Source organism: Miniopterus natalensis, chromosome 7 (assembly GCF_054644295.1).
Source record: "Miniopterus natalensis isolate mMinNat1 chromosome 7, mMinNat1.hap1, whole genome shotgun sequence".
Lineage (NCBI taxonomy): Eukaryota > Metazoa > Chordata > Mammalia > Chiroptera > Miniopteridae > Miniopterus > Miniopterus natalensis.
This window is the reverse complement of record NC_142087.1, coordinates 10,080,934-10,104,839: the sequence shown is the minus strand read 5'-3', so window position 1 is coordinate 10,104,839 and position 23,906 is coordinate 10,080,934. Positions and strand designations below refer to the sequence as shown.

The window sequence follows — 23,906 nt, the reverse complement described above, 5'->3', positions numbered from 1 at the left end:
CCCAGCAATAGGGAGCCTTTGAACAGAGTGATCTTTATTCTCTGTGCTTGTGGAGAAGCCCCAGCCCAACACCCACCACACTCGGGGGCTGTGCGCTCCACCAGAGAACTGGAACGAGGAAGATGAGCCTGGTGGGGCAGGCCGGGAAAGAGCAAGAGAAATGTCAGGGGTGGGTTTTCTCTGAAAGCAGAGCCTAGGAGAGGGGAGTTAACTCTTGTAAGATTAGGGATTGTTACAAATATTTCCTGGGGTTATAAATCCTGACTCATTTTACCAGTTTACCAAAGAGATTAAGTTGATTTAGAGAGGAGCCAAAAGAGGGGAGAAAGGCCACCCGGGGCTGAGTGTAAGAAGAGCTGAGGTCCAGCCGGGGAGGGCCTAGCCTCTCACTCTGAGCCCAAGTTCTTTCTCCAGCATCCCTGGACGCAGCCCATCCTGTCCCTGCTTGAACCCTTCCAGTAACGGGGAGCTCACTCACACATGGAAGAGCCTATTTCAACAGGTTCGTCTTGGAATGTTTAAAACAGCTTCTTGCCCCAAGTGCAAAACTAGCCCTCAGCAGCTTCATCCAATAACTCAGTAGGTTGTTGTATAGAAACATATTTTTAATATATTTATTTTGTATCTAATAAAAAATGCTAAACATTCTTGTTACTTTAAATAACACAGTGGTCAATTATTTTGAGGTTTCCATATACATAATTATATCACCTCTGTCGACATAAGGAATTTGTAGAGGATTTTTATGAGTTTATTTAAGCCAAAACTGTTAGCATGCCGGGAAGCAAGATGTCAAATGCTCCGGAGAGTGACAGTTTTACAGCTTTTCACGAATTCGGAAAAGGAGGGAATGTAAGGAAGATTACAGAAGGTGGGAGAAAGCCAGGCAGGGATTGGATTATGGGATCGCTAACAAGATTATGTGCTGCCTTGAGGGTGGTTGCTTCCCAGAGGTCTGAAAAAAGGGAATTACTCTGGCATCTTAAAGGTGTGTTAACCTTGATGCACAAGAACAGGGCTTGCTTGAGGCAAAGATAAACCTTTCACTAAAGAAGTTATGGGTCTGGGCCCTGGCCTGGTAGCTCAGTTGGTTAGTGTCTCCAGGTGTGCCAAGGTTCTGGGTTTGATACCAGGTCAGGGTACATACAAGAAGCAACGAATGAATGTATAAATAAATGGAACAACAAATTGATGTTTCTCTTTCTCTAAATATCAATCAGTCAATCAATCAAGAAGTTATGCCCAGCCGGGCGTGGCTCAGCGGTTGAGCGTTGACCTAGGATCCAGGCGATCGGGGTTTGATTCCCGGTCAGGGCACATTCCCCGGGTTGCGGGCTCGATCAATGACTCTCTCATCATTGATGTTTCTATCTCTCTCTCTCCCTCTCCTTCCCTCTATCTGAAATCAATAAAGGTATATTTAAATAAATAAAAAAAAGAAGCTATGGGCCCTGGGGAGTGACTACTCACCATGACCTGCCAAGTTAGGAATTTATGATCAGATCACCCAGTGAGGTTACTTTTTGTAGAACCCCTTTTTTTGTCCACACCTTTGAAAGATGACTGTTTTATTTCTTCTCCAAATCTTACCTCTTCTATTTTTTTTTTCTTGACTTACAGCACTTGTAAGATCTCCAGTAAAATGTTGAAAAAGTGGGTGCCATGGGCATCCTTGACTTGTCTCTGATCTCAAAGGGAGAAATTTGCAATATTTTACCATTAACTCTTTGCTGCAGACATAATCTTTATCAACTTACAGATATTGCCTTCTGTTCATAACTTCCCACAATGTTTTTAAAGTTTTAAAATCGTGAATAAATATCAATATTTTATCAAGTGGTCTTTTGCATGTTGTTTTTGCCCTTTAATCAGGTTATGTGCTGAATTACATGAATGGGGCCTCAGCCATCTTGAGAAAGAAGAACAAAGTTGGAGGGATCACAATACCAGATATCAAACTATACTATAAAGCCACTGTAATCAAAACAGCCCGGCACTGGCAGAACAACAGGCATACAGATCACTGGAATAACAGAGAGCCCAGAAATCAACCCAGATGGGACTACATCAAACTAAAAAGCTTCTGCAAGCAAAAAACAAAACACCACACTAACAAAATGAAAAGGGAAGCCACTGTGTGGGAGAATATATTTGCCAATGATACATCTGATCAGGGGTTAATTTCCAAAATACAAAAGAACTTTTACAACTCAACACCAGGAAAACAAACAATTCCATTTAAAAAATGAGCAAAAGACCTGAATAGACACTTCTCCAAAGAGACATACAGATGGCCAAGAGACATGAAAAAATGCTCAACATCACTACTCATTAGAGAGATGCAAATTAAAACCACAATGAGTGTTTATTTTTATCAATTTTCAGCTCCTCTGACAGGCATTTAAGACTAGAAATCTCCTTCCATGTATTGATTTACCTAAACCTATAAATTTTTATATGAATTTTCTTTGTTATGAATTGATTCAAAATATTTTCTGGCTTCCTTTATGAGTTCTTCTTGAATCCATGGGTTATTTAGAAGTGTAGTTTTAAATTCCTTAGCATATGGAAAATTTCTAATTATCTCATTATTGATTTATACTTTAGTATATAAGGAATAGCTGTTTAGATAACATGCTCTATGTGATTTGGAATCTTTAAAACTTCATAAGACTGGCTTTCTAGCCAGGTTACAGTCAACTTTTGTAAATTATCTTATGTGCTTGGAAATAAGGTGTTGGATGCAGGGTGATCTATGTATGTCCATTAGGTCAAACTTGTTCATTGTTTTGATGAAATCCAGTGAGTGGAGACTGCAAACGCTCACTCCTACCTAGTTCTTCTCTCTTTTCTGGAGACATAAGCAAACTATTCTCAGTACCCTTGGAGATAGGAGAGACCATGTGACCAGTTCTAGCTTAAGAGATGTGAATGGGCCCTGGCCAAATAGCTCAGTTGGTGAGAGGGTCATCCTGATATGCCAAGGTCGTGGGTTCAATTTTGAGTCAGGGCACACGCAAGAATCAACCAAAGTATGCATAAATAAGTGGAACCACAAGTCGATGTTTTTCTCTCTCTCCCTCTCCTTTCCTCTCTCTCTAAAATCTATAAAAAATAGAGAGAGAGAAAGGTAGATGGAAGCAAGATGTGTAACTTCTGGGCCAAGACATTTAAAGTCCGTGCCACCTTCACACTTTCCCTTCTTGAGAAGCATTTGTGGAAACCACAGGATGAATTGGCAGAAACATGTGGTGGGAGAGCCTGGATCCCTGGGTCACTGCATGGAGGAGAACAGCCCTGGCAATTGCCTGATTCCATTGGACTCTGTGTGAGAAATAAACCTGTGCTGTATTAAGTCACCAAGACTTTGGATCTTTTTGTCACTGTAGTATCTCTATCTGGTAAATACGTCTTCTATATCCATACTGACTTTTTATCTTCATGTTCTGTCAAAAACTGAGAGTTGTATTGAACCTTCCATGATGATTTGGATTTGTGCATCTCTCCTTAGAGCTCTATCAATTTTTGTTTTGCACATTTTGAACCTATGTAATTAGGTTACAGAAAATTAAAATAGTTATATGTTCTGGTGAATTAAAACATTTAATACAGTGCCCTTCGTATCTCTAGCAATACTTCTAATGGGGTCCTTTGAAACACAAAAGTTTTAAATGTTTATAATGTCCGATTTATCAGTCTTCTCTTTTATCACTTGGGCTTTGGGTGTTGTATCAATTGTTCTATTTTTTAACCTGAGTCCCATGGTGGGTTCAGTTTGTGGAAACTCACGAGGCCGTTATAACCTGTGCACTTTTCTGCATATGTATGAAAGACTTCAATACAGAGTTTCTTTAAGGGGGTAATAATAACTGCAGCTTCTTCCACTGGGTCATTGTGAGGACTCAGTGGGTGGTCAGATGAGTGCACAGTGCTTAACAGAGTGTCTGGCACCACTTAGTGCTAATACAATGGCAGCTGCTATTGTTATTATTGTTAAAATCTAGCTCTGCCTCTTATTGGCTTGGTCGTCTTGGCCCCAAGTCACTTCACCTCATCAGGTCTTGCTCACCTCATCTGTATAATGGGTTAGCACCACCCACTTCACTAGAGCCATCAGACCCTCAGTGACACAAGATACAACATCGTCAAGCTTGAGGTCGGCTCCGGGGAGGTCCTCACAAAAGCTTGGGTCAACAAAACAGGAAAGAAGAGAAAGAAAAACCAGAGTCATGACTGAGAGAGACAAAATGTCAGTGTTGTGAAGGCCAGGTGGCTGCCAAGATCTGGCTGTGAGCTCCGTAGAGCTTCCATGAGCAGGCTGGCCAGCCCTGGGAAGGAATGAAGGGGGAGTTGCGAAGAGAGAGTTACTTCTAGGTGGAGCCCAGCCTGGTGGTGCCAGGGCGCCCGGCTCATTGTGTAATAATCAGAAACCATACCTACCTCCCTCTACCCACTAGTCCCCGGCACTGGTTGCCCCTATTTTATTCCAGTTCCCCATCTTTGCCCAAACAACCCTCTCCACCCACCTCTACTTCCTCTATGCCATTCTTGCCCTTGAGATCCCAACAAGGAAAACTTCTCTGCCCTTCCCCCTCCCTGGGCCACTCCATAGCCACTCCCAAGTCCCCACTTTCACCCTCGCACAGTCACCCCTTCCCTGGGGCGGCTTCCTAAAGCATCAGGAGATCATATCACCTTTCTCTCATATCCTCCAGCAGAATAGAATCCAAATCCTCTGATCCCGTGAGCAGGTCAGAGAGCGTGTGAGATCTTGCTCCTCTGCGTATGTCATCAGTTTGGCTCTTATGAAAATCTTCAAAAAAAGGGGGGGGTCAATGTTTCCAGGGGCTTGAAGCTTATACCATTGGGGAGATTTTTTATAAAATATAACATGCGTATAGAAAAGGCACACATGCCTGGCCGTGTATCGCTCAGCGGTTGAGCGTCAACCTAGGATCCAGGCGATCGGGGTTCGATTCCCGGTCAGGGCACATGCCTGGGTTGTGGGCTAGCTAATCAATGACTCTCTCATCATTGATGTTTCTCTCTCTCTCTCCCTCTCCTTTCCTCTCTCTGAAATCAATAAAGATATATTTAAAAAAAAAAAAAAAAAGAAAGAAAAGGCACACATCATAAGTGTGCACCTCTATGAATCCCCCCGAACTGAGCAGGCCCGTGTAAATCAGCACCCGGCTGAAGAATCAGACCATTACCAGCCCCCTCCCAGACACTCCCCTGGCTCCCCTTCCAGTTGCTACCCTACCCCTAAAGGTCACTACCACCATCTGACCTCTAACATCATAGACGAGTTTTGCCTGGCGTTGAACTTCACACTGAACCATGCGGTGTGTACCTGTGCCTGGCATCTTTGCTGGATGTGTTGTGAGATTCAAGTGACCGTTGCACACAGCCGTAATCTGTCCCTTCTCCTTCTTACACTATTAGTTTGAACGTATCCGTCCTGGCGTTGAACTTTCAGGCTGTGTTCAGCTTCGGGCCACTCTCGCACGTGTCTTCCGAGGGCACGCTGACTCGGCGCTTCTGTTGGGTAACCGTCCACGAGGGGAGCTGCTGCCCGTGGGAAGATACCGTGGATGGTTTCCCACGGTGGTCCTGCAATGTCTGCCCCTCTGCCAGCCGCACGGGAAGGTTTACCAGCTCCCTCTGTTCACTGGCACATCGTGTGGAGGCGGGCAGGGCAGGGGGCTTATTCCTCCTGGCGAGGAGGCCGTGTTCAGACACCGTGGTTTCCATTTGGGGGGCACCCTCTTTAAGGAAAAGCACATAAAATGGTGAATATAAAATTGGGCACAAAAGTGAATATTTATTAAGAATATGAAAAGAAATCACAGCAATTGCTGGAGATTTTCAAGCCTCGGATTCCTTTCTTCTGAGCTTTCCCAGAAATGCTTACATGAAAGTGCTTCCCGATAACAACCTGGCCCCCGTCCTGCCTGCAACACGCAGCAGCTGCCTCAGCGGCCCCCGCTGTGGCCGGGCGGCGCGGCCAGGGTCCCGGGGCCTCGCCTCGCAGCCTCCTGGGGAATGGCCTCTGCCTGGCCCTCACCACCTCTGCGCCCGCCCGCCCTCACCATCTCCTGGCCCGACTCCTCTTACTTAAGGGATCAGCTTCCACATTAGCTTCTCAGAGGCCTTCTCTGACTTCCTTGTCAAAGACCCTCTAATTTCATAAATCCATGTCACTTGACAGGTGACAACAGAGCAGGAGGTGAGCAAATGCTGTGGACCCAACCTGCCTCGTTGGTGCCCTGGCTCCAGTATTTTCTAGCTGTGTGACTCTGGATATGTCATGTAACCTCTCTGGGCCTCAGTTTCCTGGCCTGTGGAGTGGAGAAGGCAATGCTAGGTCCTGCCTCGCAGTGTGCTGTGAGGGCTCAGCAAGTTAATGCAGGTGACGCCTCAAGGGGATGCCTGGCACCCTGGCTCACGATTGTAGTGTCAGCCCCATTTTCTCTCCTGGCACACCTCACCTCGCACCGGCGATCTGCTTCAATGCTCATCACCCCCCAAAAGAAACCCCATACCCTTTAACCACTACCCCCTTCCAATCCCTCAATCCCTCCAGCCCCAGGCCACCATCAAGTTACTTTCTGTCTCCATACATTTGTCTATTCTGGACATTTCATATAAATGAAATTATACAATATGTGGTCTTTTGTGACTGGCATCTTTCACAGAGTATAATGTTTTCAGGGTTCGTCCATGTTGTGGCATGCACTAGTGCTTCACTCATTTTCATTGCTGAATAATACTTCATTTTATGGATATACTACATTTTATTTATATTCATCAGTTGGTGGACTTCTTGGTTGTTTCCACCTTTTGGCTCCTATGAATGATGCTGTTATGAACATTCATGTACAACTTTCTACATGGTCACATGGTGTCATTTCTGTTGGGTGTACAAGGATCAGAATTGCTGGGTCATGTGATAACTGTATTTACGAGCCCAGCCTTCTAGCTCTGGCTTTCTCAGACCCTGGGGTGCTGATGGGGGTGGAGGGGTAGGGGGTGCTGACAGGGGTGGGGGTGGGCGGAAACTTGCCATTTCCGTTGCCCAGGGTCTTCGGACTGCCGTCAACTTTCTGGGTGACGTCTAGTGAGCTGTCTTATATCTCTGAGCCTTAGTTTCCCCTTTGGGAAATAGGATGATCATCTCTCTGGCCTGTTCTGAGGAATGGCTGAGATGATAAAAACCCAGCTTCGTGTCCATTCATCCAACACATTCTGGCTGACTGATGTACTTCGCGCTCTTCACCGCAAATGAGCCTCACAAGCCCTGCCCTTACCGCCTGATGATTACCGGTGTGACATCTTGTCCCAGCCTCACAGTATCACTGGAGGAGTCCCCTGCTGGCATCCCATCTCCCAGAAAAGAAACGGAGAGAACTCCAGAGCTCAGTCCCTCGCCTCCATCCCCCTTTGGACTTAATTTTAGAGCCTTCGAGAACTGAATTTTTTGAAATTTTATTGAAGCAGGCCATACATACAAAAATAGGACCATTATATAACGATATAGTTGGCACATTCTCACGGGCTGAATGTGCCTGTTTAACCAGCATCCAGATGAAGAAAATCAGGGCCATTCCAGCCCAGGCTCCCGCCGCCAGGGAAAGCGGCCCGACTTCCGAGGCCCATGAGCTCCGCCTGCCCGTGAGCGCGCGCGTGCAGCTGTGTTGGTAACAGCCTTCTGCGTCTGCTTCCTTTGGTCCCCTTCGGTCTGCGAGGGTCTCTGGGCTGTGTCATTACGGATCCTGTGTTCTCGAGGCTGATGCACCATCGTTTTCATCACTCTCCTTTGGACTCTGGCTCTTGAAACGGTGCAGGGCTTACCAGCTTCCCGGGTGTATGTTCCTGTGTCTCTGCCCAGGCCCGAGGGCAGGCGAGCGGGCGGCCGGGAGAGTGAGCTGACCCAGGCCTGGCCTCCCCCCGGGCGCGCGTGCTTCCCGGGCGCTCCTGCCTGGCCCTCCACCCGCAGCTCCTCCCTCTTAGATTCTATCAACGGTCTGTTATTCTGGGCTTGGCTTGAGACCAGGGGGTGAGCTGGCAGGCATCCTAGGCAAACAAGAGCAGCTGGAGAGGACAGGAACTCTAGGGGTGGGAAGGTGGCCCCAGTCAGACCTGCCCACACCATGTTGGCCATCAGGGCTTGCGTGGGGGCCTCTGCCCCGATCATTCTGGAACAATTTGGGAGGGGAGGATTCAGGTAGAAATCGGGCCTCCTCTGGGCTAGGCTGTGCTCTGGGGAGGGCAGGCTGCCTGGGTTCAAGTCCCAGCTCTGCAATGAAATCTATAAAATGGGGGGAAAACAGAGACTGTTGTTTGAGGAGTAAATAACTCAGTGCACGTGAAGGCTCCTGACCTCGAGTGAAGTTGGCTCTCAGGGTTGCAGTGTGCCAGGAGCAGCCCGTGTTTTCTGGGCACCATTCTAGTGGTCCTGCACATTGGTCATGAAAGGAAACTTCATATCATCCTCACTCAGCAGATGAGGAAGTGGAGGCACAGAGAGGTTGCGAATCCATGGCAGGGCCAGGCTTCGATCCTGCGTCTGTGAGGCTCTGCCCTCCGGGAGCTCCGGATTTAGGGCACACACAAACAGCTGTTCCCAGCTCAGGCTGCTGAGTGTGGTAAAGGGCTTCCTCCAATGTGCTGAGGGGAAGCAGAGGCTGAAGCAGATGGCTGCAGTCCGGGAAGGCTTCACCGAGGAGCAGGGTTTTGAAGGCTGAGTAAGAGTTCCTGAGGTGTTCTTAGCAGAGGAAGCAGCACTAAGTATCAGATACTCAACTCCATCGCCTTCCCCACCCCCAATGCCTAGCCATCTCTGTTTTCAGGGGCTGGAGCCTGAAAATGATATTTTCCAGAGCCCCTTGCCAACTAGGTTCTTATTAGGATCTGCCAGTGGGGAGAAGGCAGGAGGGTGAGAGCTGCCAGCCTGCCCATGGCTCCTGCCACAGCCGACTTCAGCAGGCTTGGTAGATCCCAGCAGCTCTGTGGGTTCCAGGGCTGCAGTGACCACACTTCCAGCAGCTAGGTGGTGCGGACAGGATCCTGGGCTCCTGGGCGACTGTCTAGGTGGCAGCTCCTTCCTGATATCTGCTTAGCACGCCTCCCTCTGTTCTTCCTGCCTTTCAGATGCCTTTGCAATCAGTTTCCCTTATGAACTCACTCTCTACCTGAAATAGCCAGTGGTTTCTGTTTTCCAGTGGGTTACTAATTGATAAAATGTTCAGACAGTCCAGGCCAGAAGCAGGGTGTAGTGTTCAAGGAACAGAAGGATTCAGCACCCAGATAATGTAATGTGTTTATTTTGATTTATTTTTTAGGTGCATGTCATGTCTTTCAACATGAGTTCCCTGAGGACCAGAGACTGTCTTCTATCATCTATTCAATCAACAAACAGTCAGTGCTTCTTTGGTGGGGAATGAGGTGCATGACCAAGTTCCCACACTCCTGGAATCACAGTCTGCACATGGTGCCATCCCCTATGATAGCCAACAGCCACCTGTGGCCACCGAGACTTGAAATGCAATGAGTCCGAACTTGAGACAGGCTGTCAGTGTGAAATGCACACCACATTTCAAAGACCTAGTGTGAAAATAAGAATGTGAAGTATCTCACTAATACTTTTTATATTGATTACATGTTGAATGACAATATTTTGGACATATTAGATTAAATAAAATGCATTTCACCTGTTTCTTTTTACTCTTTTTAATGTAGAAAGATTTTAATTACATATGTGGCTTGCATTGGGGGCTCCTGTTACATTTCTTTTGGACTGGTTTTATGAGAACTGACTGAGTTCAAACACATTGAGTTACCAGTTCAGAATTTATTAGTGCCTATTTCAGAGACACTTGGTCCCTGCCCTTGAGGACTTCAGATAGGATGGCGAGGGGACAGACATACCAACATGGAACTAAAGTTCACCAATAAATGTTTGAGTTGGTCCATGTTTCAGGGCTCTGGGGGCCTGAGAGGAAATCTGCGAAGATTTCACAGAAGAGATGACTTTGTTGTTAAGCATTATAGGATGAGTAGGAATTCACGAGACGGGCAAAGAAAAAGAAGGCATCTGGGTTCAGGGAGTGACACATGCAAAAGCTGAGAAGTTGGCAAGTGCACATGGTGTTTGGAGAGATACAGGAAGTTCATTGTGGCCCAAACATGTTTTGTTTGAGAAAGAGACTAGCGAGGGAGCCAGACCGTGCAGAGCCTTGAATGCCAGTCAAGTTAAGACCTGGCTGGTCTCAATGTGAATGAGCTCACCCACTCGCCCTCTTCAAAAGCATGAAAAGGACCAGACCAGACCTTGTTTGAATGTGCAAAATAAATGCTTTTATTTCAGTGCTTGCTCTCTGTGGCTCAAAAGCCTATCTACTGCCTGATTGGAACCCAAAAGCATTTATAAAACCGTAGAGAAACAGAACAATATTTATATAGAACATAGACTTGTCGGCTCATGTTGTGATTCTTCCCTGTGCAAAGCAGCAAGTTCTAAGTGCATCAGCGTGACTTTCCCCAAGGCCCTCTCTGGGCTTTTGGGGGCCCTGGAGGCTGTGACCCCACTGCAAGTGGAGAATGCTCTCTTTTTCCCTTGTCCAGCCTTAGGGAGGCCTGGTCACGTGGGGAGTGTGGGAGATTAAGCCAGAGATGACAGCTCATAAGCTCTCTGAGCTGTGTTCCAGGGCCCCAGTCCTGCAAAGAGGGGGTGGCCGAGGTGCTGACCTAAGTCAGTTAGTGAGCAGCACAGGCAGTTAAGGCTCGTGTGGAGTCTAGGCATTGTGGTGGGTAGGCTCATGGGTAGGACAGGGGCCTCCGGGGCTCTTTTCCGTTGGAACTGGGGTCTGATGGAAGGTGCCTGGGCACAGGTATGGGGCCTGGTTAGGGCTGGGGGCAGAACAGTGACCCTGGTCATGGTTTCACTCTTAGAAACACCCTGGGCATGTTGTCTGAGGCTCTGTGGAGCCAAGGAGTAGGACCTGCTGTCATTTGCAAGGCTGGGTCATACAAAGCACCATAAGCGCAGAGCTGAGAGGGCCTCGCAGACAAGGACACCAAGGCCCAGAGAGGAGAAGGCAGTGGTTGGCAGGACTTGGGGCTCTGACCTCTTTCAATCCTTTCCCACTTGCTCACCCCACCTAGGTCCTTTTTGATCAGGTCCCAAATGGCCTCTCTGACATTCTCAGGTCAAGGTTGGTGCCATGACCTGGACACTGGACTCGGAGTCAGAAAGCCTGTGCTCTGCTCCCTTACCTTCATGTTACCCAAACTTTCCAATATCCACAAGCCCACCCGTACAGAGTGGGCCAGCTCCCTTCTCTGAGACTCAGTTTCCTCACTTTGAAAGCAGCTCCCACTCTGTAGTTTCCCATGTTGATCAAATGGGTTGGTGGCCGTGACAGTGCTAGCAAGTGCAGGAAGCACCTGGCACGTAGGTGCTTCACAATAGTGAGGAGGGTGAGGGACACTGGGCCAGAGCTTCTGGAGTGTAGGCGGAGCTCGAGCCTGGCCTATCCCTGGGACCCTCCCCACCCCTACATGTGCTGGCTATCCCAAGGGTCCCTGGGGCCTGGCATGGTCTGGGGAAGGGGTACAGGGCACTGCTAGGCTGGTGAGTTCCCTGACCCAGCCAATGGTCACACTGTGTCTGTTTTGCTTCAAGGGCCTATGGAGTAGATCCAACATTATGTGGGTGATAGTCTCTCTCTAAATGGCACCTGTGCTGGAGGAGTAGGCACGGGTCCCTTTCCCCATCCCAAACCCAGTCAACCAAGGTCGGGGTTCCCACTGAGGAGGCACAGACACTGCTCACAGGTAAGGGGGTGGGAACCAGGCACAGGGGACAAGATGGGGCTGGGGCCCAAGGAGGGACTAATTTTCCTTATTAGTTTGAGATAAAGATTGGGGTTCAAGTTGGGGGCTCTCAGCTGCCTGAGGTGGAGCTGAGCACGGGAGCTCCTTAGGGGGGGCCAATGATGACGTTCCGGTAGCCCTTCACGGCCTTTAGCTTATTGCTCTCAAAGTTGACCACCAGCTTGTGGCGGCCCACGTGGACAGGCAGCAGGTCCACTCTGACCTTGACTTCCTTCCCCGGCTCCACGGGGTCCGGGCTGTGGAGGGAGGAGAAGAGGTTGAGGAGGTGCCCAGGCCTGTTCCCCACGGTGGAGTCAGGCCAGGATGACCCGCGGCTACGGGCAACTTAGCCCAGAGCCTCCATATCCACGGATGCACAGCTCAATGCTGACAATAATGACAGCAATAGATGGACCCACTCACTGCTCTCTGAGGGCCCTGTTGTGTATACAGGGGCGTGTGTGTGTGTGTGTGTGTGTGTGTGTGTGCTCATGCACACGTGGAAGTGGACCATGTGCTTGGGGTCAGAGTGGGTGTACTCAGGTAACCACAGGTGTGAAAACACTGAGCTGTACGTGTGTGATTTGTGTTCTTTACTGTATGGAAGTTACACTACACTAATAAAGTGAAAAATAAGAAGTGTATATGCTGGTATGGGCACAGATGTGCATCTAGGACACACGTGTGGACAGTGCACACAGGTGCAGAGCCTGTGTTTACGTGAGGGCCTGTGTGTTGGGGGCAGGTGCTTAGTGACGGGATGCGTCGTCGTTCAGGTTTGTGAAGACACTAGTGTGGTGTGGATGTTGAGGGGATGAGAGGGTGGGAACTCTGCCCAGAGGGTATTTAGGAGGGGACACAAGGGTGTATTAGGCAGGTGTGTGGGTGGCTGTGAGGAGGGGTTATGGCTGGAGTTTGGTGCCCATCAGCATCTGCCCTCTGCTCCCAGGTTCCCACTGGAGTGACCAACACTTACATGTCCACCGTCTTCTGTTTGTCAGTCAGGCCAGCCCCCTCCACAGTGATGGTGCAGCCTTCCAGGGGCACGGTGAGTGGGTTCTGCAGGGACACCTCAGCCACCAGCTTGCGGTTCTGCTTGGGCTCTCCCAGGATCTGGGATAGGACATAGGGCAGATGTAACGGGCAGCACTGAGAGAGGGGGCCCAGAACCCCTCAAGGGCAGGCAGGGTCCCTGCTGGGCCATCTCTCTTATTTGTTGCAATTTAGCCCAATGTTTGCTGAACAAAGCCATTCCCACTCTGCCACTCTCACTCCCTGCCTCTGTACCTCAGTTTCCTCATCTGGAAAACACAGGTGATGATGCTGGCCCAGGCCTCCTTCATGGAGCTCCAGGGAAGCTCCATGCAACCCAGAGGGGGTAGAGTGCTTCCCTTGTTCTAGGGTCTAGAGTGGGAGGATCACAGGCTTTGGAGCCAGCTGATCTCTGCCCCTTCCCCACTGTGTGACCCCCTGAAAGTCATGACCCTCTCTGAGCTTAGTTTCTTCATGGACGAGAAATGCCTGGCCGTAGGGTTCTCATCAGGATTACTGAGCTAACAATGTGCAAGCTCCCAGCAGAGTGTCTGGCACACAGTGCTTACTCCCTCAGCCTCTGCTCTTTATCATTTATTCATAACTGCTGCATTTGGGGTTTGGGGACTGTGGCTTCTTGAAGTGAATCACTATGATGACAATGATGATGGTGACAATAGTCAGCTTTTATTGAGCCCTTACAATGTGCTGTATATGGTTCTATGTGCTTCTTGTGGTTGCACGTTTAATCCTTACAATGCCCATTTTACAGATGAATAAACTGAGGCACAGAAGAGCAAAGTAACATGCCCAGGGCCACCCAACCACAAAGACAGGCAGTCAGACTTCAGAGTCTATGCCCTTGACTCCTCCACCTTCCCTGCCTCATCAGGGCCCCAGGCTCTGGAGATCTAGCTCTAGGAGTTCTTCAGCTTCATGATGCTTTTCTTTGATGAAGCCAGAATTTGAGGATCCCTGAGGTGTCAAAAAGCTTGAGGGTGCAGGGATGCAGGTGCACTCGGCCTGCCCACTCCCAGCTCTGGGCTTGCCCTGGGACCCTGCCCTGCCCCACCGGCGCCCTGCCAGCTCCTTACCCGGATCTTGATTTCTGGATTCTCCAGATAGATGTCCCTTTCAGCCAGCATGTAGATGTCGGCCGCTGGCTCGATGAGGAGGCCCCGTACCTTGATAAGGTTCGACTCTGTCAGGTAGTCACAGTACTTCTCATAGAGGATTGGAAGGGCAATGCTCTTCTCTGTGGGGGGTTGGAGATAGAGCACATTTAATGACTGAGACATAGCCCCCACCTCTCCTCTTGCATTTCCACAGGCACAGAGAGAGGAAGGACTGTGCTCGAGCTCACACAGCTGGTGAATGGCTGGGCAGATCCCAGGCCTCTCTTCCACCTGCCCTGGCACCAGGTGCCCATGGGGAAGCAGCCCAAGGGAAGTGAAACAGCTGGTGGGGAAGCGCTGGAGCTCCAACAGGCCTGGATTCTAATCCTGCCTCTGCTCTTTGCTCACGGTAATGCTGGGCAATTCACTCCATCTCATAGGACCTCACTTCCCCCCATGAGGTTGGTAAGATTGTACCCATTTTACAGATGAAAAAACACTTCTGCCAGTGAGTGCTCAGATCAGGAGACCTGGCCCTGCTTGGCGACTGACTGGCTGTGTGAGCCTGGGAAGATGACCTCCTCTCTCCATTTTGCCTGTCCCCTCTTATTCCCCCAGACAATTGGCACCCTTAACTCTAGCAGAGCTAACACCAGAGGTCCTTTCAGAGCAAAACCGCACAGTGATGGGGGAGTAAGCAAAAAGGCAGCAGGATCAACCTCTCCCACTGCAGAGAAACAAAGTGTGATTTTTAGCTCATTTTTCTGACACGAACACTGAGGCCTGGAGGTACCAAGGATCTGCCAGTAGGAGGCAGGAAAGAGCAGTGAAAAGAGCACAGAACTGAGAATCCACAGGCTGAGCCTGGTCCTGCTTGTCCCCTTAGTCACAGAGAACCTTGGACAGATTCCTGTGTTCCTTGGGCCTTCCCATCAAACAGGATCATCGGAGGGACGGTCCTTGGGCTCCCTAGAGTCCAGCCAACCTCTCCTCATCATCCCATTCTTATGACAGGAGGTGCTATTGCCTCTTCTTCCGCCATCTCTCCCCTCCCAATCCCACCCCCACTAGACCAACGTTTCCCAAACTCGAGCCATTCACATGATTTTTCACACATATCTGAGTATATCCTAATTATTTCTCATTATTTTTCTTTCAGGCCATTCACTTTATATTTTCTAGCCTTTTCTAACCAGAGAAAATTTTCACCATTAATTGCGGCAAACCAGTCTGTTACCATAAATAGAAGGTAAACTGGTAAAAATAAATACGCGCTAAGTCATGCTTATTCAGTTCCTCGAGATGGTCTTGTCAGCTGAGGGCTCTCAGTTTGAGACCTGAGCTTACTGTTCAAAGGGCAGATTAGCAAAGGTTGGGATGCTAACACCAATGATGGGGACCACCGAGACATTCCCCGCGAGGTCCTCTGAAGGACGGTGAAGACCTGAGTCACTTTCTCACCGAGAGTCAAGGCCTGGACCTTGGCAGACACACGGATGATCCACATCCGCCCTCTGGAAAGTGCTGCTTTAGTGTGCCCAGCCCTAGCCGTTCATTCCCAGGGCGGGCCTGCCCAGCCTCTGATCGATGACGTTAGGAGAAGAAAACCTACTCTTCGGCCAAAAGGGACAAAAAGGAGTGAAAATTCCTGGTGGGGCAGAGTGGAAAGTCTGACCAGCTCCGCAGGAAAGAAAGGAAACATTGTCCTCCAGGAGCCTGGAGGGCATGGCCCCAGCTGTTGACTTTTCCAGGAGGCTGGACCAGGGTGGGGCTGGGCCTCTGAGCGGGGCCTCTGCGGCGCGGACCCTGGCCTTGGGCCAGATGCTGGCTGAAGGGAGGGAACTTGGGTGGTAGTTTCAGCCATTCCTTAGAGGATCTGCCCTGTTCTGGAAGGTGCCGTGGGCAGGTGTGATTACCAAAGCCACACTGGCCGCATTCCCAGCCACCCACCTGGAGGGGTGAGGGAGGAGAGACAGAGAAAGGGGGGAGGGCAGGAAGAGGGAGGTAGGAGGCAGGGGTGGGGGGCGCCTGGATTCTGTTCTGCTGTCCTGGGCCTGGCTTCCTGTCCATTAGCACATGGAAATCCCCCAGGTCTTATCATCGAAAAATAACATGCAACCCAGCCAAAGTTCGGGGTCTTCCAGAGAGAAAGAATCTATCTCAGGTTGGGCTCCGCATTGGAAACCCCCTTAGGGCACTGGGCTAGCTCCGCCTTGTAGCCTGAGGGTAACAACAGGACCCCTGCCCACCCCTCCCCTCTCCCGCAGGTTGTGCCCTCTGTTGTGAACACATCCCCAGGATGGGGAGAAACACCTCGGGCTTGGCTGAAGCCTCCTTGGAACAATGCTCCGTGGGCCAATGGTATCTCGGGAGGCAAACCGCTCAGCAGAGGCCAGGAGGAAATCATTATCCCTGGCTCAGGCTGAAGTTCAAGTCTTGTCACATATTCCAGAAAGGACACTTCCTCCCTTTGAGGTGGTTCTGACCCAAGAAAGAAATGATATGTGTGCATTCTAGCAAATGGGCCGGAAGGGCTCTTCAGAGATGAATCAGAGTTTGTACAAAAGGGGAGCCTGAGGCCTGGGATGGAGAAGAGAAATGCCCAGGAGCCCACAGCCATCACCAGAATTATGGGAACTAGGACTTGGGTGTCCTGACCACCCCACACCCCTGACATTTAGGGCCTAGATGCTGAGGTCCAAGCTGGGTCCTTTCCCGGCCATCAGGGTAGCAGGGGCTCAGGCACAACTGAGCCCAGCACACAGTAGGTGATCAGGAAAGGCCTAGGGGACTTCTCAACCTCCCTACGCCTGTTCGTACTTCTCAGCGAGGAGTGAAGGTCCCACCATGTCCAGGCACCACTTAACACTTTCCAGACATCTCCTGAGCACACATCTTCTCCTTCAGCCCTTGCAGGGGCCAATTAGGTGGGTGTGCTTTTGCCCATTTAATGGATGAGTGGAGTTGAGGCTCAGGGAGCATGGCAGACCTGCCCAAGGTCCTGCATTAGGAGGTGGTAACAGCCAGGTTCAAAGCCAGTCTGACTGGCCTCAAAATACATCTTTCAAAAGTGTAAGTGTTGAGGCCCCAGCCTTGGTGCCAAGTGACGCTCTCCCTGAGGGCTTGGCCCCTGCTCAGGGACCTTAACAGTGTCTGCTTTGGGAGTGTGGCTCCAGGGGTGCCCATATGGTTCCCAAGGCAAAACCAGGAGGTGACACTGTTGATCCCATAGACCCCCCAGATGGAAACACAAACAGGTCTCCTTAGGAACCCGATGGCTGTGTGCTAAATGCCAGCCCAAGGACCAAGGGCAGAGACAGAGGCAATGAAGGAGAGGAAACATTCAGGCTGCCAGGCAAGAGTAGAGGGAAGGGCCAACAGCTTCATAAATGCAGAGCACTCCTGCTCTGGGCCTCACCACCAGCTCTGTGTATTAGCATACTAGTTCCCAGGTATTAAGTGCCTACTGTGTGCCCAGCCTCTTTCCTGCCACAGTCCCACACTGTTGGGTAGTGGCTCCCATGTGTCTGATGGGGACACTGAGGTTCTGGGAGGCAGGCCTCTGGCCAGGTGATACAGAGAGCAGGACCCTCAGAGCATGGTCAGTGTCTCACGGCACTGCTCCTGGGTCCTCTCACAGCTCCATGACCCCTCTGCCCTCCTCATGCCTCTGGCTCCCCACGCAGAAGGCACATTGGGCTGCTGGGCAGCGGGGGACAGGCTCTGGGCCTCCTTACTAAGTGACCTCAGCAGCGGCCACGCCCCCTCTCAGGGTCTCAGGCTTGTTTTAAGGAAGATAACCAGGCATGGCTACAAATCTAGGCAACAAAATGGGACCAAGGAGATGACCATGCAGGCAGAGGCTCTGCCCAGGGCTGAGGGCTGGGTCACCTACTGACATTATTTTACCCCAAACAGGGAATACCCGGAGCTAGGGAACAAAGGGAGGGGGGTCTACCTCACAGGGAGGCCAGGGCAGGTGCAAGGGCCATTTTCAAAGAGATGATCAGGGCGAGGAGGAAAACCCTCTCTCCAGAGAGGACTGGATGGCCTCTCCTGTCGCTATTACAGCTACACTGTCCGATATGGCAGCTCTGGCCATGGTGGCTGTTTAAATTAAGTGAGATGAAAACTTTAGTGCCGCAGGGGCATCAGTCACTGCTCAAGTGCTCAACAGCCACATGAAACCAGCTGCGGCCGCTCTGTGCAACACAACAGCTCATCAGTGCAGGGAGTTCTGTGGCAGCAGTGGTCTAGAACCTCCTCTCTCAGAGGCTGGGACCCTCCGGAGGGGAGAGGCTCCCATGCGAGTGTGAGAGTGGCTGCAGACAGGAGAGGAATTAGCTGGGAGAGAATCTGGGAAAGTAGTCAGGTGTCCCAAGAACATGAGGTGGAACAAAGCAGTATAGTTGCTGAGAGTCCGGGTTCAAGTCTCAGTCCTGTCACATACTAACTGTGTGGCTTTGGGAAAGTTACTTAACCTCTTTGTGCTCAGTCTTTTCACCTGGAAAATGGGGAGGTAAACACTAAGGGCTCAGGGCCCTACCTAGCACATCTATCTGTGGTCATTAACTGATCCAGAAACAAAGGCCTTACCGGAAGAGGGCTCCAGGGAAAGATCGAGCAGTTCCTTGGTGCCACACATGGGCCCTAGCATCCCGTTGTGGCTGACAATGCGGGCGCAGAGCAGGAGGCGGCAGGCATGGTCCTCGGTGGTGTTGTTGGTGATATGGGCAAAGACATCAAAGTCGCTGCCCATTTTCATGCTCTGGGCCACACGGATCCGCATGGCCAGCCCCGTCTCCTCTTTGTCAACCTGCCTGTTCAGGTGGTTGGCCCTCCTGAAGGCTTCCCTCTCCTCTGGGGACCCTGTGGAGATAGGCAAGAGAGCTCCTTCATGGCTGGCACTTATTCCAATGAGAAGGAGGCTGGAGCAGAGGAAGCTGGCCTCTCAGAGTCCTGGTGACTCAGAGCAGCCCTGAAAGAGCTCTTCCTCTACATTTCTGTGTCAGGAGGAAGAAAGAATATTTTCTTCATTTTTCCAAATGAACTCCTATGCATCCCTCAAGACCCAACCCAAAATGACCCCTTCTCCAGGAAGCCTCTTGATCACTCCTTCCCCAGGATGAATCAGTCACAATGTTTTTTAGAGTTCCAGAGCTGCCTATTTATAGCCAATTATGGATTTTTAGGTCACAAAATTGTTTTCTGTTTATGTGGTTACCCTCTTGAGTCGCTGAGGACTAAGACTGTGTTTACTTATCTTTGTGTCATATAAATAGTACTTGGTGCATAGTAAGTACCAATACAATTTGAGCTTTCTTACCTGCAAGCCTTTGCACAGAGATTACTTCTCCCAGAGTTCCTTTCCCTCCCCCCCACCCCTAGAGCTCCCCAGCAGGAAGGGCTGCCTCTCCTTTATGTTCATTACCTCTCTTCTATGCTCCTTTCATCTTTCCCCCCAAATGTTGTTGGGTGCACTTCTAGTTGTTCTACCAGACCATCAGCTCTGGACCTCACAGAGGCCAGGGGAAGCATCTTTTCCTTCTGTTTTGTCCTTTGCGCCTAGTGCATGGCCACTTAATACCCAACCCCAGTCAGTCCTGGAAAGTCAGTGGGGGTCAGATGTGGAAGGAGCTATGGTTTCTTAGTCATCTCTGAGCCCCGCTGTGCTTGGCACACAGGAGATGCTTAGAAAACATCTATCGCATTGGATTGGCTGTCAGATGTACTCAAATCCAATTTTAAAAATAAACCATATCCCTTTCCCCCCCACTGAGTTAACGTTAGTAGCAGAAAGAAGCCTCATTTTTGTGTCTGATTGAACCCATCTTATCTTTAAATTTCTCTTGGCCCATTTCTCTTTCATTTAACCCCTCCCCATCTACCTTCATGCCCAATTCCCCAGCTGTATGAGAAATGCTGCAAAAATAAACAGGACCAAGTTCCAGAAACCCTTCTTCGACGGCCCCTCCAGATTTTTAAGCCTCTCTGCTACAAATGCGTTGCAATGAGAAGGTGTGGACTTGCCCAGCTATGGTTGTAGGTCCCGCGACTGATAAGCGCTATTAATGCACAGCATTGGCATCATTCATTTTGGTTACGATGCTTGCCTCTCCTACAGAGCAGCCATTACCTTCAGTTTTATTGAGTCAGCCCCCTCCCCAAAAAAGTGAGGCTTAAAGACCAACTGGAATCCTTTTGTGGAATATAGAATTCTTTTCCTAAACAAGTAATCTACCACTGTCTTCCAGTGCATTTGGTAAGTTTGCACCTGTTCCTAAGGGATTTTTTGGAATGGAGAGTAACCTACAGTCATTGTTGTATGCAGGCTGCCAAATCACACACACACACACACACACACACACACGCGCGCGCACACACACTGGGCTGGTAAAACGGGTGGCTTATCTGCAAGACCGTATTGAAGGCTCTTGGCACCTACCCTCGGGGTACTTATAGGTGTGGGTGATGTCCTCCCGCTCGTCACGGCCCACACTCTTAGTGCTGATCTTCAGCCCCACCACCAGGGAATTGTTGATGGACTTGTGCATGGATCCATCCCCCTGCCGGATCCAGTCTACCACGTCCGCGTTGACCTCGGCAAAGACGAAAGGGGCGTCGTACTTGGTGCTCAGGTCGCCCTCCTTGATGGCACGAACTGGAACCGGGCCACAGCAGTATGTCCCTGGTTGGGGGAAGGAGGAATGAGAGGTGCACCTGGGATGAGGGTAGGGTGGCACCCTCCAAAACCTTCCACAATTCAACCACAGGGGGCAAAAGGTCTAGAGACCATAAAGCCCTTTGACTCAGGGACTCCACTGCCAGGAAAGCGGCCTAGCATAAGAATTAAGGATGGAGACTCTGGAGCCAAATTTTAGGGTTCAAGTCACAGCTCTTATTAGCGGTGTGATGTTGCAGTACTTAGCTTCTCTGAGCCTCGGCTTCATGTGGGGATGATATTTATACCTACCTAATGAGGATTTGCATATACTAGATGCTATGTAAGTGATAAATAAAACAGAAGGCTATCCCAAAGCACCCTAAGGAACTGAGGGAGCCAAGCAGCAGCCTATTTGAGAGGGCAGGGCAATTCGTCTGGCTTAACACCCGTGCCAATGTTTATCTCAGTGTGGTTTTACAGCTGCTTCAACCCGGTCACAAATCCAAACACTGAGGACTAGAGGCTGGGTAACTATATTGCAGTGCACCATTTGATGGAACACTGAAATTCAAATTCAAATCACAGAACACTACCTGAGAGAGAAATGCTGATGGCATATGGAGAAGTGAAAAAGCCACATAAAAGGCCACACACAGCCAGAGTTCTTAACTTGGGGTCCATGGACCCCCCAGGTGCAACAAATAGAATTCAGGGGTCCATGAACTTGGATGGGGGAAAATGAGATTTTTATTCTCACTGTACTGTGATAGCATATTCTTCGAAAGCAGACAAACCATGCTCCTAGGTCAACTTATGACTCATGGCCCATAAAAACCACAGATATTTTCATATCGCTTCATAGCTGTCACAGATATCTGGAGCTATTGTTTATGCTCATCTCTGCCACCAAGTTATCAAATTTATTAATTCCACTACTAGATCTTGTTATATAAAGTCTATGTGATTATATTACAAATTTTTTTTTTTTAATTTTTGATAACTATATTTCAGTGTAATTGGCTTACTTTGTAAACCCTCGGCATTATATTTTATGAATTTAAAAATCTTGTTTTGATAAAGAGCTCATTTGGCTTCACCAGTTTTGCCTGGGTTCTCCCTTCCTCACTGACACACACACACAAACAAGCATGTAATCGGAGATGACTGGAAGCTGTGCATGAATTTAATGCTGCTGCTTTTCAAGGGAGAGGACAAGGTGCTATTTGATAGTTTCTTTATGACTTTTCAAATAATAAAGAAGCATATTATAAAATACCAGTGAGGTCCCCCTGGCACTCAGCGGACTAGCCCATGACCTTGGGAGTCAACTGAACCTAGGTTAGAAAGCCAGCCCTGTGCTCTCCAGCTGAGGGGCTCCAGATGAGTGTTTTCTGAGCCTCAGTTTCCTCATCTGGGTAATGGGGACACTCTTACCCACCTTCACTTTTCTCCTGGGGCGTGGGGTCGAGGGCCTGCCACCCTTCGTACCCTGGCTGCAGGTCTGGCCTGGTCATCCACGACTCCACCCAGCAGTGGAAGTTCCTGTAGGAAACAAAGCGGAATGTTGGTCAGGACTCAAACTCATACCTTCAGTCACCTCCCGCCACGGTGCACACTCGCCTTGTCCTAAGCTTAGCCCAGCATGGCGCCCTGACACTACTCTTTGCTCTTCCCTCTGTGGGCCCTAGCCAGGTGCTCACTCCTGCACTGAGAGTCATTCTCAACTCCTCTCCCCATCCACCCCTCACCCCTTTCAGTGGCTCCTCAAGTTCAGCTGAGGTGACTTCCTAATTTCTCAGCTCCTTCCCTTCTTTTCCAGCCTCTGGAAGCAGGTTCTACCTTGGTTCAGGCCTTATCACCAGCTTCCTGGGCCACACCCCAAGCCCCACGTCCAATCTCTCCCTCCAGACCTGCTCCAAGGTCACCAGCATGTCCCTCTCCCACTGTGAAGCCTTTGGTGAGGTGACAACCCTTGTCTTTGGAGGCCCAGACCCCCTATCCTGGCATTCCACACTGCCAACAACTTTTTCTCCCTGGTGTCATCCATGCATTGTACTCTGACTTTCCTCCTCTTGGCCTTTGTTTGTGCTATTTCCCCTGCCTGGACAGCCCCCCCCAAACCCTGTTTCCCCTTGTGCAAACACTGTTCAACTTTTAAACCCAATTCAAATGTGACCTCCTCTGAGAAGTCTTCCCAGCTTTCCTCCTCAGGAGGCCACTGGGTCCTACCCCCAATCCTGGGCCCCATCTCACCAGATCATCTCACTCTTGTCACCCTCGTACTCCCCAAACTCGTTGCGGAAGTACTCAATGAGCAGGTTGCTGTTCTGGTCGTGGGCCGAGTTATAGTTGGTCACAACTCTGGTGGGGATGCCCAGGCACCGCAGCACTGGGAGGGGAGACACAATGGAGTGAGGGGTTAGAGATTGGGCTGAGGATCTGAAGACATCTGTCCTGCTGTGGGCATCCACATGCCCATCTGTACCCCAGTGAACACTGCACCCACTCTCCAGGTGGTGAGGGTGTGTGTGCCATTTCCTTACCCAGACAATGGCGTACACCTTGCTGGTCACCACATGTCCACTCTGCCCCCCCCCGCCCCCCCATATCACAGCTAACAGAAGAAGACTCTAAAATGACATCAACACACCTCTGCTAAACCTTCAATGGCTTCCCATGGCCCTCGAGGTCAAGGCCAGACCTCCAGCTGCGTCCCTTGGCTTTCCAGGGTCTGGCCCCTGACTGCCTCCTGCATACTTTACTGCAACCACATTGGCCTCCTTGCTGCTCCCATGCTCCCACCAGCCACAGGGCATTGGCATATGCTGTTCCCTTCTCCAGGAAAGCCACCCACCAGGTTTAAATTGCCCCATCGTTGGCATTCATAACAAGACTAGAGCTTCATTATCGTTCTCGATGTTGGGGCATGTGAGGACAGGGAGGGATCTGTCTTATTTTATGTCCCCAGAGCCCAGCATAGGCCTGGCAAAGACTGTCTTGTCACATGGGATGAAGGTGTGGATGAAGCAGAGAGAGGAGGAGGAAGGGTGGAAAGGAAGGAGTACAGGAATGAGAGAGATTCAGAGCAGGGAGCAAGCAGTGAAACAGGCAGAAGAGGGAGCAGAGGTCAGGAGACCTCCATTCAAGCCCTAGCTGCTTCCAGCTGTGTGACATGGGACCAGTCCCTTCACTTCTCTGGGCCTTGTTTCCTCTTCTAT

General features: G+C 50.0%; 1 protein-coding gene across 1 annotated transcript in view; it reads right to left on the bottom strand.

Annotated features, from left to right (window-relative positions):
- Positions 1-11,983: 11,983 nt before the first annotated feature.
- The window catches only part of TGM2 (transglutaminase 2), a 29,251-nt gene continuing 17,328 nt past the window's right edge, over positions 11,984-23,906 (bottom strand). The window contains exons 8-14 of the mRNA XM_016219297.2: positions 22,942-23,077; positions 22,127-22,230; positions 20,470-20,712; positions 18,621-18,893; positions 14,004-14,164; positions 12,854-12,990; positions 11,984-12,134 (exon numbers count right to left, since the gene is read on the bottom strand). Of these exons, the coding sequence (XP_016074783.2) occupies positions 11,984-12,134; positions 12,854-12,990; positions 14,004-14,164; positions 18,621-18,893; positions 20,470-20,712; positions 22,127-22,230; positions 22,942-23,077 (1,205 nt within the window). The remainder of the gene's footprint in view (positions 12,135-12,853; positions 12,991-14,003; positions 14,165-18,620; positions 18,894-20,469; positions 20,713-22,126; positions 22,231-22,941; positions 23,078-23,906) is intronic.